Source organism: Mercurialis annua, linkage group LG4 (assembly GCF_937616625.2).
Source record: "Mercurialis annua linkage group LG4, ddMerAnnu1.2, whole genome shotgun sequence".
In the NCBI taxonomy this organism is placed as follows: domain Eukaryota; kingdom Viridiplantae; phylum Streptophyta; class Magnoliopsida; order Malpighiales; family Euphorbiaceae; genus Mercurialis; species Mercurialis annua.
Genome location: NC_065573.1, coordinates 33,678,385 through 33,693,281, shown reverse-complemented (window position 1 = coordinate 33,693,281; position 14,897 = coordinate 33,678,385). Strand labels below are relative to the sequence as shown.

At 34.5% G+C, this 14,897-nt stretch overlaps 3 protein-coding genes across 3 annotated transcripts; 1 reads left to right on the top strand and 2 right to left on the bottom strand.

Moving 5' to 3' along the window:
* Positions 1–959: 959 nt before the first annotated feature.
* Positions 960–2,492, bottom strand: LOC126676343 (uncharacterized). The gene is made up of 2 exons (XM_050370525.2): positions 2,286–2,492; positions 960–2,050 (listed from the first exon to the last, which is right to left on the bottom strand). Exons 1-2 carry the CDS (start codon positions 2,431–2,433, stop codon positions 1,275–1,277), a joined length of 924 nt encoding a protein of 307 aa, XP_050226482.1. The 5' UTR covers positions 2,434–2,492; the 3' UTR covers positions 960–1,274.
* A 750-nt stretch (positions 2,493–3,242) lies between these two features.
* On the bottom strand, positions 3,243–5,860 carry LOC126676141 (pentatricopeptide repeat-containing protein At3g29230). The gene has a single exon (XM_050370275.2). The coding sequence runs from the start codon at positions 5,761–5,763 to the stop codon at positions 3,949–3,951; it is 1,815 nt and encodes a 604-aa protein (XP_050226232.1). The 5' UTR covers positions 5,764–5,860; the 3' UTR covers positions 3,243–3,948.
* Positions 5,861–10,408: 4,548 nt separating this feature from the next.
* LOC126679264 (chorismate mutase 1, chloroplastic) lies at positions 10,409–14,499 on the top strand. The gene is made up of 6 exons (XM_050374255.2): positions 10,409–10,797; positions 11,656–11,878; positions 11,973–12,059; positions 12,251–12,394; positions 13,884–13,976; positions 14,078–14,499. Exons 1-6 carry the CDS (start codon positions 10,628–10,630, stop codon positions 14,312–14,314), a joined length of 954 nt encoding a protein of 317 aa, XP_050230212.1. The 5' UTR covers positions 10,409–10,627; the 3' UTR covers positions 14,315–14,499.
* Positions 14,500–14,897: the final 398 nt, after the last annotated feature.

The window sequence follows — 14,897 nt, the reverse complement described above, 5'->3', positions numbered from 1 at the left end:
TTGGAAGAGAATGAGCAAAAATATACATGTGTTTGTGGGTTTTGCAATCTAAAAACAAAATGATCCAAATATTGGCCTAAAGGAATTAAAAAGTATATCAGTGGCATGATTACCAAACATTATCTTTAACTCAATTTTGAATCTCATAATCAAATGGATAATAAAGTAATTGTTTTTTTAAATATGAGGTTATGATTTAAACTGAGTTCTCTAAGATTTTATTTAACTTTTGGCATATGAAGATTACATCTATGAAACTCATTAATCAATGTTGGAAATTTAGTATTTAAATATCTACCTAACTTTATGTGGCACATTTAGTACTCCCTTTATTCCAATAGAATTGTTCACTTTACCTTTACCACACAGTTTAAAAAAAGTAATTATTGTTTATGGGTTTTGTAAACAAATTCTTACTTTTCTTGTCATACCCCTATTTAATATAGGTTCCACTTGCAATTTACTTTCAATTTACTCATTAGTGAATTTTAAATAGAGGTAATATAGAAAATTTAAATATAAAAGTTAATTATTTTTTAAAAGTGGACAAGAGTTTTGAGACAAAAAAAATTTCAAAATAGACAACTCTATTGGAACGGAGGGAGTAGTATGTTTGATGCATTTATTATTGATGCCTCTATATGTATTGATCCATTCAAAATTAATTATTGTCACTCAAATTTTGAGATTTAGAAGGGAACATACTTAGTTAGTCATATCATATCATATCAATTCTCATTAACATTAAAGGTTCAAATGTGCTGGTCATATAATATAAATCTTCATCAAATCCACCTCATAATTTTGAATGTGAAAGTAAAATTGATTGTGCCCACAAAAAATGGATATGTAATAGTATGTTGATCACAATGGAGAAAATTGTCCTTTTATACATGTTTGCCCTCTATTTCTGAATGAGACTCAACTTCTTATTAGCAAAATCTACAACATTCAATCAATTGGGTTAAAGCAATAACCATTAACCATAATATACACTTAACATCAGACATAACAAAAAAAAAAAATAAAGAAAGAGATAAAGAACAGTTGGTGAATAGAAAAAAAAAAGTAAAAATAATTTTAAAAGAAAAAAAAGACAACAAAACTATTAGTGTTTGACAATCAGGTTGTCCATCCTACTCCCTTATCCCCTTGCTTACCACTAAATTGGGTTAAGAATCTTAAGATTCTTTAGCAAATAATCTTATGTTAATTTTGATACTTGAAATTTACAAGTTCCCCTTTCCACCCTCATTGTTATGCTCCTAATCCAGTCAACATATAGTGTCTCCCCAAACCTTTTTTGGGCCTATGAGCCCATTAACCTCTTCCCAAAGCCCGCGAGTGCCAACATTATGCAGTCCAATTACACTTGGGCTACAAGCTGCAGGTATCCAATAACCAGCCCTAATTTCTTCTCTCAATTGCTCTTTTTCCCATCCACAATACCCATCAAAGAACCTAAAATCATCTATTCCAATTACATTTCTTTTTACCATTTCAGCTGCACAACCAACACTCTCTTTAGTCCCATAGTACATTCCCTTCATTACCTCATCAAAAACCCCACTTTTCCCCACCTTATCATTATCATAACTCATTTTTGGGCTCACCAAAAATAGCCCTTCTTCTATTGGCCCACCAAAGAACAACGGCCTATCCGAAAACATCCCGGCATCGAGAACCGTCGATCTCATCTCCTTGATGGACATGAGGGACGGGCGATTGAGTATGATGCCGTATGGGCCTACTGGCCCAACTGATAAGAGAAGGATCACCGTCCGTTCGAAAATGTGGACCCCGTCAAGCTTATCTGTGGCTATGAGTATGCAACCTCTTTCAGGCTCATGGATTTCATGGGCCCATTTGTCTCCAACTGTAGCTTGTAGAGAGTGATCCGTTTCTACTACAGCATCAGGGTCCATTATTGAAGAAGGGTCATTGGGCCTAAAAGCTTGCTCATTAGCTACTAATTTTGCTCGAAATGACCTCCAATCAGCTTCAATGTAAGGGTTACTCTCATCTTTTGATGATGATGACAAATTGCAACCTATTTTAAACAAATAAATTAAGTCAAAGTTCCATTCCTTTTAGCCCTCATTAGGGTGAACAAAACTAAACAAAATCAGATAACAAAATTAAATTAATAAATAAAACTAAAAAATCAAGTAGAATTTACAAATAGATTTCGAGTCGGTTTAAAACGTTTCAATCTTTTGATTTTATTTGATGGAAACTAAAATTTAGCTCGGTCCGGTTTGAACAAATAAAATAAAGCAACTTACATGTGATGGAAGAGGAAAGACCAAATCTTTTGAAATGAAAGTGAGTAGTATTTCTTTTGGGGTAGGAAAATGGTCTAGCTTTGATAGAGGGGGCAAGTTCTATAGTTTTTGTGAAGGAGTTTGATGAGGAGAGAAAACAAGTTTCCATGGCTTGTTTTGTGTTTCTTTAGACAACTAAAATTGGTGTAATAATAATGCAAGAAATGAATTGGGTAGTGGCACAAATATATGGTCAAGTGAGATGAATGTGCACCACAAGCTCATTTTGGAGTCCCATCTCATCTTGTTCCATCAACTTGGAATTCTGAAAAGAGTGGCTAGTGGATGTAGATTACACGTGTCATTATGGGTAAGAATGTGACATTTTTTATTACAAAAATGCAAGTATAGACCTTCAATTTGGCATTTTTTGACCTTTTTGTTGCTTTTTTTGAGTGATGTGTCACTCTTGTGGCCAATTGATTGACACTAACTTTGTGAAGAAGCACAATTCTGAAAAGTTCGAGAGTGCTTGCAGACATAAATCTGGTTTTAGGTCTATGTGGCGTTCTCTAATTGGCGAATTGGAGCAAATTTTGGGTTGCTTTTGGATATAGTGGATATGGGATAAGCATTCTCATTGCTATTCTAGTGCTTCTTTTGCTTCCAAGAATAATCCTGTAGTATTATTAAAAACTCACATCATATTTTGATATGTTTCTTTTCAGCTTCAATGAAAGGAATTTCAACTTCTTTATCATATTGTCATAACCGAAAATATTGCATAATTCTCCATTGTAAGCGTCAACATTATGCTAAAATATGTCTCATAGAATTATAGATTATGTTCAAAGTTTCCTTTGCTACTAAGAGTGAGGAAAACCCGAACTAAAACGAATAATCAAACTAAAGCAATTAATTCGGTCCGGATCAGTTTTGAATAAAAAAATTAGTTAAATTTTAATCTCGAAACGACTATTTGCAAAAACTTTGTATTTCCTTCAATAGTGGTAGATATATTTTATGACAAGGAAAAGAATCAATGTTGCTCCGAAATGTACATAATCTAGCTCAGAAGCCAGCATCATTAAAGTTTTCTAATCATAAATATATCTGCAGCAAGTCGTCAATTTCCTTTTGAGTTTGTTGCTTTGCTACCTAACCTCTGAAAATTTCACTTGACCTTTTCTGCTGCAAAACTAGCACTCTCTTTGCATCCATGGTATAATCCCTACATTGCTTCTTCAATATATATTACCACACTTGGCGGGGAAACAATATATTTTACAAAAATAGTTTTTAGCTTATATATATAAAGTTTGGGAGTTTCAGAAGATTTATAGAAACCGAAACAAAGTGCCGAAATGTAGGACCCGACAAATTTCCGTGCAACGTAAACCATGGCCAATGAACCACCTACAAATAACCCAGAGTCTGAGTACTATTACCACTGGTCTCATTTTCTTGATAGGCATAAGTAGAACTGCGAGTTGTAAACATCTTGAACTTCGACCCAGGGCTGGATAGCCTTACTGATCAGCATTCTATTCTCCAGTTAACTTTTGGCAGTTGTGAAAATGCAGAGAGGCTCAACAATTTTGATGGGTACTGGAGCCGAATGTTACGTCTTCAAGCAAAATAATCACAGCAGCTATGATATCATGTTAGCATAAAATTCCTATTTCTATAACTCTTCATCAAAGACATAGCCAACCTGCTTCATGTCACAACGAAGTTTGTTAATCATATGATAAATCTTATCTGTTTTGGAGTGTGATTTGTCCAATACAGTGAATTCATGAACATCATCGTCCAGCTCAATGGAACTAGCCCCTGATGGTTTTTGAACCCCAGTGCTCTTCATTTGCAACCTCATGTTGGCAACAGTACTCCAATTACCCGCAGCAGCAAAAATATTTGACAGCATAGAGTAATTACCAGGATCTGACGCTTCAAGTGTACTCAGACGATCTAGCACCTTCTCTGCCAACGGCACAGCATTATGCACTCGGCACGCCCCCAAAAGGGTTCCCCATATAACATCATTTGGTTCCATTGGCATGCTCTGTACAAGACTAAAAGCCTCCTTAAGACACCCTCTTCGACCCAAAAGGTCAACCATGCAACCATAATGCTCAATTTGGGGAACTATCCCATAATCCTTTTCCATAGTGTCAAAATAGCGAAGACCCTCGTCAAGAAAGCCGGCATGAGTACAAGCACATAAAACAGCAATAAAAGTAATTTTATCAGGCTTAAACCCTTCCTGCTGCATTGCAGAGAAAAGCTCGATTGCTTTCTCCCCATGCCCATGCACAGCAAGCCCTTGGAGCATGCAATTCCAAGAAACTAAATCTCTCTTTGACATCCCATTAAATATACTTAATGCTATATCTACTTTACCACACTTTGCATACATATCAACCAAAGCATTAGACACATTAACACTGCACTTAATCTTTAACCTCTCAATAGATGCATGAACTCTTTTCCCCAATCCAAGCATCCCAGACTCTGCACAAGCAGCCAAGATACTGATAAGAGTCGCATCATCAGGCCGTAATCTAGCTGCCTCCATCTGACTATACAGTTTTAATGCATCCTTCATAAGCCCTTTCTCAGCAAACCCGGATATGACAATAGTCCAAGTAACCAAATTCTTGGATGGCATCTTTTCAAACAGCATCCTCGCCATTTCCATATCTCCCGATTTACAGTACCCGAAAACCATAGACGACCATGAAACTACATTCCTCTCCGGCATTTTCTCAAACAACTCAAATGCACAACTCATCTCTCCCGCCTTTACATACGCATCCAATATCGTATTCCAACTAACTGCATCTCTCTCAGGCATTTCATCGAACAGCTTCCGAGCTCTGCCCACATCCCCTGCTTTCACCAACCCACTCATCATAGTATTCCAAGAAACAGTATCTCTCTCACCCATTTCGTTAAACAACTTCACTGCACAATCAACACCCATTAACCCACACTTAGAGTAACAATCAATCAACGAATTGGGCACAAATAAATCACCTAAAAATCCAAACTTTTCAACATGACAATGTATCATTTGCACAACGGGCAACCAAGACTGTCCACTACAACCCTTCAAAAGAAAAGGGTAAGTAAAATTATCAGCAAAAATACCATTCTTTTGCATATCAAAAAAAGTAGCAAAACCCAACAAAGGTTGAGAATTTTGGACATGGGCTCTAATCAATGTATTATAGAGATGAACATTAGGGTCTTGAATTTGATTAAAAACATGAACAGCTAATCTCATTTGATGGCAGAGGGAGAATGCTGATATCAACTTGGGTGCTACGTAGAGATCATTGTGAAGATCTTTTTTAATTACTTGGGCATGGACTTCTTTTATGTGGTGCAAGTTTGTACATTTATGAAGGTCTTGTAGCTTTTGCTCAAATATTCTTCGAGTTGAGACCCACGTTGGGGCTCTTATTGGTACTGACATTTGTACTGGGTTAGACATAAATTACAGATTGCATTGTTAAAACTTTAAAAGAGTGTGTGAAATTTGAGGATGTCGAGACGAGGAGTATACAGTTTTATAGGTTCCAGGATTCTGATTTATGGGTGGGTTCAGTATCACATTAGTTTTCTCGGGCCGGTTATTAGAAACCAAAAGGGAAAAGGTGTAAAAATGACCTTAATGTTTTACCCGTGTCTCACCTGTGCCACTAATGTTTTTTCCATCTCAAAAATGACCCCAATATTACAAAACAAAAACATTTAACCTCTTCCGTTAACAAAAGTTTAAAAAAATGTTAAACTTGAGACGAAATCGTCCATTCTCAATGAACAGATGAAAACGAACCAAATGAAAGCTCTTCGCCGGAGGGTCCCTCTAGTGGCCGACAGCGGTGTAGGACGTCGGAGAAGATTTCTTTTTCAAAAAAAAAAGATATTGAAAAGAAAAATATATATTTGGGTCCATAATTTAAAATTTAAAAGGGTTTCATTTAAAAATATTAAGATTATTTTGTGGATTTTTTTAATATAGTTTGTAATTGAAGTCAAGACGGAATGGAAAAAGGTTCTTTCCACAGAGCGAGAAGAAGCAAGGTGCATAGCAGGCATTCCTTCGAGCTTGTCCTAATTCTTCTTCTTCTTATCTCGTTCCTGACCTTGAGTGTAGAGGGGTTAGCCTAGAGTCAGGTCTTGGTTGTTTATTCCATTTTCTCAATTCAAGTACTGAAATTGGAGTTCCGGATATCAAAATCGAAACTATGTCACCAACCCTGATCCTGCTAACAATAGCAATCACAGCTACCGACGCCGACTCTATCTTAACTCTAACACTGTTAGCAACCCTATTGAATGGAAGGATTTTAAAGCACCGATGGTTTAATTGTTCAATTAATTGTGCAAAAAAGAATTAGAATTGATCTTTCCTTTTGAAGAAACTACGTGGTTTTTCAATCTCTTTTGCCTTAAATTTATATTAACTATTGTTGTGAGATTAGCCGCAGCGGAATAGCAGAAAATAAATTAGGAAATCAAGTTTATGGCAAAATATAGAATCGAACTAAAAACAAACACAAGATTTACGTGGTTCGTCAATGACAACTCCACGGGCAAAGGAATGAGTTTTATTCACTAAAAGATGAAGAATACAAAAGAACGGTAGAGATTTTTCTAATGCCCAAACCCAACAATAAACCCAAATAATGCTTTGGTCGTATTAATCTGCCTCACACTCTTAAATTATACAAGCCATGAGCTTGTCTATTTATATTGTTCTAAATAGGTAAAAGGAATAAGGAGTTCAAATCCAAAAAGGATTTAGACTTCCGTTTCCTACACAAACCTAATAATGACATAATCAACATCCAACATATATTAGGATAAATTAAAGTCCTAAACTAATTAGAATTCTAGGAATAATCCTAACAATCTCCCCCTTGACTAGAATTCTCTTGCATCTTCAATAAATTAGAATGACAACCAAACTCCACCTTCTCCACTTCACCATAACAGGTTACTACTATTGAGAAATTCCAAACAAGCCCAAGAACGTCTTGAACTTGCAAAATGACACAATAGATAAATCAAATAACTTATCAATCAATTGGCACGCAGCTGCGAATTTGTTGGCCTTGATCTTGGCTATGTCATCAGTAGAATCTGGCGAAAGAGACGAAGTCGTAACTGATCCATCAATCTCATACAAACGACCAACTCTATGAGCTTTCAATAACACCACAGCATCTTTCACAATATCCAAAACCCCATTCCTGCCATAAAACTCATATCCACAAATTTCTAAAGTAGATAGAGAGATAAGATTCTTACGCATTTCAGGAACATGTCGAACGTCGGTGAATGTTCTAACTTTTCCATCATGCATCTTGATCTTGACTGAACCAATGCCCAAAATTCTGCAAGTTCCACCATTGCCCATAACTACAACCCCACTATCAACTCTGTTGTAGTCGGAAAACCAATTGAAATTGGCACAAATGTGATATGAACAACCTGAATCTGCATAAAATTTTGAACTTATAGATTTATGCTGCACTTTTGGACCAAGCCGGTTCTCTGGGTTAAACCGGTTGTAGAACCGGCTCCCCCTAAAACCTGAATTGCTACTCCAAACTGCTAACACATCTTCATGGTCCTCATCTGATTCATTTTCAACAATATTGGCTTGAACGTTAGGCTTTCGGTAGTTTTTGCTTTTTGGATTTTTCCAATAATCAATCTTTAGATGCCCCTTCTTCTTGCAATAATTACAAGTAGAGTTTTTGTGTTTCGGACACTTGTTATCGTAATTTGTCTTCATGCTAGTACTGATTGTAAAGGCAGTATCAGACATCTGACTAGCATTCCCCATTAGCTCCTTATCCATTAACTCCTTCGAAAATAGGGCAGATTTAACTCCCTCAACATAAAGCGTATCATGATTAAATATTAAATTTTCACGAAATTGCTTATAATCAGAAGGTAATGAACGAAGCAACATAAGAGACAGATCTTCTTCATCATATTTAATATCCAGACTCTCCAAATCCATTATAATGGAATTGAATTCCCCAAGGTGTGTTTTCAAATACGTACCTTCAGCCATATGGAGCATATGTAGACGGTTTTTGACAACAAGTTTACTGGTGAGATTTTTCTTCAAGAACTGCGTTTCAAGTTTCTTCTACAAATTCAAAGCGGATTTTTCGCGCAGAACTTCACGCAAAATATCATCAGATAAACATAGTCGGATGGTAGATAGAGTTTTCTCATCCAAATCTTCAATCTCGTCTTCAGTCATCTTCTCTAATAGCTTCTCCTTCTCCAGTAATGTTTTTCGCAATCCAGCTTGTGTTAAACAGTCACGCATCTTGATTTGCCATAAGACAAAACTCTTAGTGCGATCAAACTTCTCAATTTCAAATTTTGTCATAGCCATATCAGAAAATTTCTCAAATAAATCCCAAATCAGAACTGTTGCTCTGATACCACTTGTTGTGAGATTAGCCGCAGCGGAATAGCAGAAAATAAATTAGGAAATCAAGCTTATGGCAAAATATAGAATCGAACTAAAAACAAACACAAGATTTACGTGGTTCGTCAATGACAACTCCACGGGCAAAGGAATGAGTTTTATTCACTAAAAGATGAAGAATACAAAAGAACGGTAGAGATTTTTCTAATGCACAAACCCAACAATAAACCCAAATAATGCTTTGGTCGTATTAATCTGCCTCACACTCTTAAATTATACAAGCCATGAGCTTGTCTATTTATAGTGTTCTAAATAGGTAAAAGGAATAAGGAGTTCAAATCCAAAAAAGATTTAGACTTCCGTTTCCTACACAAACCTAATAATGACATAATCAACATCCAACACATATTAGGATAAATTAAAGTCCTAAACTAATTAGAATTCTAGGAATAATCCTAACAACTATATCAAACATAATTAAATTGAGATTAATAAATTTTGATCAACTAGTGTTGCTTAACGTGTTTCACACGTGACTAGTAATGTGACTCGTCAAAATATTATATTTAGTTAGTACTCGCTCTCAGTGGTCGCTAATTAATTAATTATAAATAAAATATTTATTTAATTACGAAAAATATGATACAGTCCAAATTTGAGATGAATTAGGAGTTCATTAATTTAATTTGAATAAAACAACTAATATTTTTTTAAATTTACTAACACATTATAATTACATTAATCAATTTTGTCTATACTTACATTTTGTAACTATTTATTTTCTTGTATTCTTGCCAACATAGATAGATATTTAAAACTAATGAGATTGCACTACCGAAGATTTTATATTATTTCCAATCTATTTCAGTTTACAAATTGTTTAAGTAATAAAAAAGTAATTTAGGGTAATTTTTAATTACTCAAAAACTTGTAGTGGTAGATATGGTATAAAATTCTATAAAATAATTGAGTATTTTTATTATATTGCAAGTAGTTTTAATTAGCTAATATTTAGATAAAATAATTATTATTGAATTTAATTTAAATAGTATTAAGAATATTCATGTACATGTGTCTCTTCCATCCGTATTTTTATATATAGTATAGAATGGATAGATAAATATAAATTAAATTAAATTTTTATATAGATATTGAATATGATTTTCTTATCACTCGAAAAGAAAAAAAAATAGATGAAAAGTCTTGCACAGGCACAGCCTTTGTAGAATATTCCTCTCATACATAGTATAGTGTTTTTGATAAATAAATCAATTTTTAATTGGAACAAACTAACCGAATTTTAAGAGAGTAGATTAAAAAAAATTAATATTAATTTAGATAATTTTTAGCTAGATAAGCAATGATCATCAACTTTAAGATTATCAAAATTAATTTTAAAATTTATTACAAGATTTAATCCTTCAATTTTTATAACTACCTCTCCACAAGTAACATACATTGCAATTTAATCCTTTTTAAAACAATAATTCTAGTTCCGTTTCTATTTGAGCTCACAATATACCTAATAAATAGCTCAACTAAAATGCATAAAATTATTTTTGCTAAAATTACGAAACAAAAGAGTGTGAATTTGAGTTTGAAATAAAATAAAATTGGTAATAATGGAGCAATGAAGCACATAAATGCATAGAATCGTAGAATAGTAGTAGTGGTGGCTAAGAATACGATTGTTGTAGCGCCGTTTAACTTTCTTTTACCTAACACCCTCTCGTCACCTAAACCTCAACAACCACAAACAACAACGCCAACAACTTACAAACTCCCCTCAACCTCAACTATCAAACACAACCACTTCTCTCTCTTTTATATTTTTCTTTTGTCTCTCTAAACATACTTTTGATTTCAGTTTCTGTTTCTTTTCGGATAATATTGTATAATGGAGGCTCAGAAGCTCTTAAAAACTGCCACATTAATGCCTGCTTCTCACCGTGGTTCGAAGTTTCCTAGGAGTAGTTGCTGTCTTGTTCCTAAAACAAGGCAGAATCTTTGTTCTGCGCTTGCGAAAAGATGCAGCCTTTCGGTTCAAGCTTCTGCTTCTTCTATTGCGTAAGTCCTTCCAATTTTGATTTTTATCTCTTGCTGACTGTTTTTTTATGTGTTTTTAACTTTTATGCCTTGTTGGGTATCTACTATACTGGTTGTGTATACTCTCTGTGCAAATTGGGTTTCTTTTTGTTTTATCATTGTATATGCAACTTAGATGAGAATATGTTTTTTTGCACAGTTAATTTTCTGCGATTACTCTTGTGTTTATGTTATAGCAGATGAACTATGTCAATTGATTAGTTGAATGAGGATGAGAATGGTAATTGATAATTTCTTGGTACTGGAATTTTGTTAGCGGTTGACCTTTTTTTTATTGAAATCAGAATGGTATCTGATTGTTTCTTAGTTTTGGAATGTTGTGTGTTTATTGAATTTCATATGTACTTTTGATGATCAAGTTAGATTGGGTATCTATGCTGTGTCTATTGATTGTTAATCTGTAAAGGTTTTTAAAGTTGAGTATAGGAAAATAAGGTAAGGTGAGGTTTTTGATCCTTGTTGGAAGGGGGGTTAAGTAAAATATGGATTACGAAATTCGAATAATTATTAATATGATTTAAAGTATAGATAAAACTTGAGATATGAGATTTTGAAGGTTCTTAATAGTTACTTTCTTCCATAAAATTAGTTAAAGTCCACCAAACTTTATAAATCTTTGAAACTCTCGTCAACCCTCAATCCGAACAGGCTGTAAATTTACTGGAAATTTAGAAGCCTGCTAATTGGTGGTAGTGGTACTGTTGTGCTAGAGTTAATTATTCAAAGCTAGAATTTGAAGTACCTTGTATTCTTTTATAAGCAAAGTTTAGTCAAATCTCCTATGATTACATTTTGAATGTAGACTTTTTATGTATGTAGGTTGGCAAAGAAGAAAAGGGTGGATGAGAGTGAGAATTTGACCCTTGAAAATATAAGACGTTCTTTGATTCAGCAAGAGGATAGCATAATATTCAGCCTTTTAGAGCGATCACAGTACAGTTATAATGCTGATACCTATGACCCTGATGCTTTTGCCATGGAAGGCTTTCATGGCTCTTTGGTAGAGTTCATGCTCAAAGAAACTGAAAAGCTTCATGCTCAGGTATCCTATGCTTAAGCTTCAGCAACTTCTTGGCGAAATAAACTGTCATTATGATGCCGTTTTGCTGGTTCCTTACATTTCATCTTTATTATAGGTGGGCAGATACAAGAGCCCCGATGAGCACCCATTCTTCCCTGATGACTTGCCAGAGCCTCTATTACCACCTATGCAGTACCCGCAGGTAAGGAAAGAGATGGAAGTAAAAGTTTTATATGTTATGCTTACTCAATTCGAATTTTTCCTAATTCTTGTATCAAGCTTCACATGCTCATATTCTCCAAATCCCTTTCTCTTGTGTCATTTTGTATGGACTTCTAGTGCCTAGCTTTTTTAACATCACTGTTGACCTTTGTTTTGGTTCTCATGAAACAGGTACTACATACCGGTGCTGACTCAATTAATTTAAATGACAAAGTATTGCATATGTACTTCAGAGATATAATCCCTAGATTGGCCAAGGATGGAAATGATGGAAATTCTGGATCAACAGCTGTTTGTGATACACTCTGCCTGCAGGTTATCATTCTTAATTCATTTGTACTTTGGGATTAATTACGGTTAATTTGAAAACTCTTGGTTGGAATATTCTGCTATAACTAAGAACTCCATGAAAATTGTTCTCTCTTTAAAATTCCAAACATCTGCTGCTCAGATCCTTAATTATATATCTGCTGTCTCGGTCTGTCTTTCTCATGCTGTTGTTTGTGTAACCTGTTTTAAACTAGCATTGCAAGATGTCCAGCCAAGTTGGGTGCTATCATAGTCCCTATCTGATGCCAATGTTTTATTCTCCCTTATGTATAATAAGTTAATAACTGCTGATGGATAATGTGAGGCTTATGGGTAGTGTCTCCATAGATGAATGAAGCATAAATTTCTTAACCGTTGCCTAGTTCACATTTTTCTCGAGAAAGAGCGTTTCCAAGCTACTTTCTCCATGAGCCTATTTAGATAATTTCCATGGAGCCCTTTAGCAGTGGCGTTTTCACCTTTGTTATTCTGCTTCTGCAGAGGGGGCTTCTTTTCTGATGCTGCTTTATCCTTAGGATCTTGAATCAAACTAATAATCATCTAAACAGTGCAATTGATTAACAATTAATATGGCAACCTAGACTTGGACAGATCAGAACTCTAAGAGAGTAGATTAAGATTGAGCATCTAAAATTTTCTATTTGACAGAAAGTGGCAACTACATGCTAGATTAAATTTGGGTCTTGGTATGCATTCTTGGCATCACATCTCTTCCTCTCGTTTTTTTGTGGTAGAATTGAACTTTTCGACCTGATATATTTTATCACCAAACTCTCTGGAAGAGCGAAAAAGACGAATATGAAAAAGGATTATGAGAATTGATCTGTTTCTATCATGCTGGTTCTCGTAAGGACGAGTGCTAGCATATATTCTCTCTTAGCATCTCGAACATATAACACTTGGGTTCAGGAAATGTACATTTTACCTTTGCAAGCAATAGAATAAGCATAAAGTTAAACTGACCATCTGCTGTTTCTGGAGAACTCTAGGTTCTCCAAAAACTTTTTTATTTTAATCAAAAACCAAAAATGTAAATATAGGCTGCATCCTTATATGAAAAACAAATTTCCAATCCATAGTGCCTAATAGAAACAAGGTTGTGAAATAGGTTATCTCTATAAGCTTGGGTCTTGGTGGGTTTTTGCGTACTAGGAGGTGTATATATCATATAAGTTATATACTGCATGAGCTACGCCCTTGGCATTGCATACAGTTTTAGGATGGTGACCAGTATACTTTTTCATTTAGTTCATAAATTCTCTAAAATACGACCATTCATGCCTTGCATCAGAACTACACTGGCCTTAGTCCTAATGCAAGCTTTTGAAAACATCAACGGAATAACTTAAAAAGAAAACCCTATTTTTGTCTGTTTTAATGCTTCACAGTTGCACCTGTTTGTAGATCAGCAGCATCCTTTATTAGATGCATTATATGTCGCAATTTGTGTTGATGAATACTTCTGTAATTGCAGATTCTATCAAAAAGAATTCATTATGGAAAATTTGTAGCAGAGGCCAAATTTCGCGATTCTCCAGAAGCTTACGAAGCAGCCATTAGAGCACAGGTATGCCCTATACATTCTGGGATCGTAGGAGAAATGTTTTCATGATTTTCTGAATCTTGAATTTATATGCCCAGCTTGATGGAAATTTTTGAGATTTGCAGGATAGGGATAAATTAATGGAGTTGCTGACATACACAAAGGTCGAAGAGTTGGTAAAAAAGAGAGTGGAAATGAAAACCAGAACTTTCGGGCAAGAGGTGACCGTAATTTGTGGAGAAGATGAAATCGAGCCGGCATACAAAATAGAGCCAACCTTGGTTGCTGAATTATATGGAGACTGGATCATGCCTCTGACAAAGGAAGTTCAAGTGGAGTATTTATTAAGAAGGTTGGATTAAATTTTGCAATAGTTGTTTATGACTATATAGAGCATGTTTTCAATATCTAATGTTTAATGCATTGTGCTTGTAATTAAAACACTGCGTGATACAGCACATACCATGTAAAAATTCTCTCAACCGGTTAGTATTTTGGACTGAAACAAAATTTTGGTGCTTGGAATGCAATTCAGTAACCTGGTCCACATGTGATTCCATTTTAGAGCATATCAACAAAACTGATATTTCAGGGTCCTCAAGTTTCCAAGAATGAACAGTTACACTCTGTAAATCATGCCCCATTATAAATGGATTGCGTACAACTTTGATGTTTATCACTCTTTCCGGCTACAAGATAATTTCTATTTTAGGTGTTTCAAATTATAAATTTATTTTTATTTTAAAAGTTAATTAATTAAATATATATCTAAAATATATAACTTTGATAACAATAATAATTAATAATTTTAAATAATATGAATACTAAAAGAATTTTTATATACATTTTATGAGTCACTTTGAATCACTAGTTAAAAAAATGCATTAGAATGGGGAATGAATACTATAAACTTATAGGATGAAATGAAAAGTAAAAGAACAATCC